The sequence below is a fragment of the Numida meleagris genome, chromosome 20 (assembly GCF_002078875.1).
Source record: "Numida meleagris isolate 19003 breed g44 Domestic line chromosome 20, NumMel1.0, whole genome shotgun sequence".
Taxonomy (NCBI): Eukaryota; Metazoa; Chordata; class Aves; order Galliformes; family Numididae; genus Numida; species Numida meleagris.
This window is the reverse complement of record NC_034428.1, coordinates 6,714,560-6,716,262: the sequence shown is the minus strand read 5'-3', so window position 1 is coordinate 6,716,262 and position 1,703 is coordinate 6,714,560. Positions and strand designations below refer to the sequence as shown.

General features: G+C 69.3%; 1 protein-coding gene across 1 annotated transcript; it reads right to left on the bottom strand.

Annotated features, from left to right (window-relative positions):
- Positions 37–927, bottom strand: LOC110386990 (basement membrane-specific heparan sulfate proteoglycan core protein-like; the record flags this gene model as incomplete). The annotated part of the gene is given in 4 exon segments (XM_021374657.1): positions 37–95; positions 175–284; positions 598–681; positions 780–927. Coding segments are annotated over 4 exon segments (401 nt in total), but the record flags the coding sequence as incomplete, so codon positions are not given.

Genomic DNA, 1,703 nt, shown 5'->3' with positions numbered 1-1,703 from the left:
CCCCCCCCCCCAAGTCCTCTCTATGCCCCCACTCACTTGATGAACACCACGCTGACCATCTGCTCCCCAGGGATCTTGTAATACTCTGACTCCAGCTGATGTGGGGAGAGACACAGGGTTACAGCGTGCCCCGCCCCAGGTGCCCCCCAACCCTAAAGCCCCCAAGCCCCTCACCGTGTCCACCACGGCCTCGGACACCTCACGGAACTCCTCCGAGTTGGGGTCCTCCAGGCGGGGGCTGAAGTCGATGCTGCGGGTGAAGTTCACCAGTGCCCGGAAATAAACTGCAGGGGGAGCACAGGGCAGGGGGGGTCAGCACCCCAAAAACACCACCTCCCGGCACCCCCCCACAGCACCACCCCCCTGCCTCCATGGAAAGAGTGGGAGTCCCCAGAGAGCCACTTACTGAGCAGGGGGTCATCCTCGGGCTCAGCCACCACCATGCCCGCCGGGGGAGGCACGGCCGCTGCCGCCGAGGGGAGGAGGAAGAGGAGGAGAGGAGGAAGGAAAGCAAAGAGGATGGAGAACAGGCAGAGCGTGAGCGCGGAGCAGCACGGTGGTGTCACCCGGCGGTGTCACCCGGCGGTGTCCCCTTACCGGTGGGTGCCAGTGCCACGCCGGGCACCGGGGTCCTCCTGGCCACCAGCGCCAGGTCCCCGCTGCCGAGCTCCCCGCTGCCATCTGCAAAAAGGAACACGGTGAGCACCTGGCGTACACACATCCTCGTGTCCCCCCTCTCCACCCAGGTGCCACCCAGGTGCCACCCGGCGCCGCGTTACCCGCAGATGCCTCATCCGCCAGCAGGTCCTCGTCGTCGGAGAGCTGCGCGTAGTAGCGCCGGTGCCACGTGCTGCCCACATGGTCGGCCACCGTGTCCTCGGGGAAGGAGCTCTCGGCCGGGCCCCTGGCGGCGCGGCACACCTGGAGGGGACGCGGCCGTCACTGCGGGGCCACGTCACCCGGCTTCCCCCGCCGCCGGCCGGGCCAGGCCGCATAGCTGTGTGCTGTGGTCACGGCGGGTGATGGGGGGGGTGGGTGCGGGGTGGGAGGATGAGCTCATCGCCCCCCCGGCTCCGCTCGCCGCCCACCACCGCATTCCAGCGCCCGGCACCGCAACACGGGGCTGCACGCAGCCTGCACAGCGCATCTGTGCCTGCACCGCTGCATCCGCGCCCCGAGACCGAGCACGACCCCACACGCGCGTGCGTGTGTGTGTGTGTGCACGGGGACACGTGTGCACGGCCGCACACCATCACGTTGCACGCACGGCAGCACCCAGCGTGGCGCCCGGGGGGCAGCGAGGGCCGGGCCCCCCCGCAGGCTGGCCAAGAGGAATCCGTTGGGGCAGCACTTTGCTGTGCAAACAAGAGCGGGCGGATTAAGCAGGCGCTCCACGCGGGGCCCGGGGGGGGGGGGATTTACCCACACAATGGGTGCGAATGAGCCCCCCCCACCCCCCGGCATGGCACAGACAGCAGCGCCCCAAAATAACCCGGCGGCAGGGGGGGCACTGCTGCTGGGTGGGGACAGGGCTGCAGCCGGGGAAACTGAGGCATGAGGCTGTCCTGTGCATGCACTGAGCTGTGCGTGCTCTGCTGCTGCACTCCGTGCATGCACGGAGTTGAGGCGCTGCTCCCGTTGGTGTTCACAGAACTGTGGGCGCTTTGCCCCCACGGGAGGGCGCTGCCCCCCCCCCCCTCCCC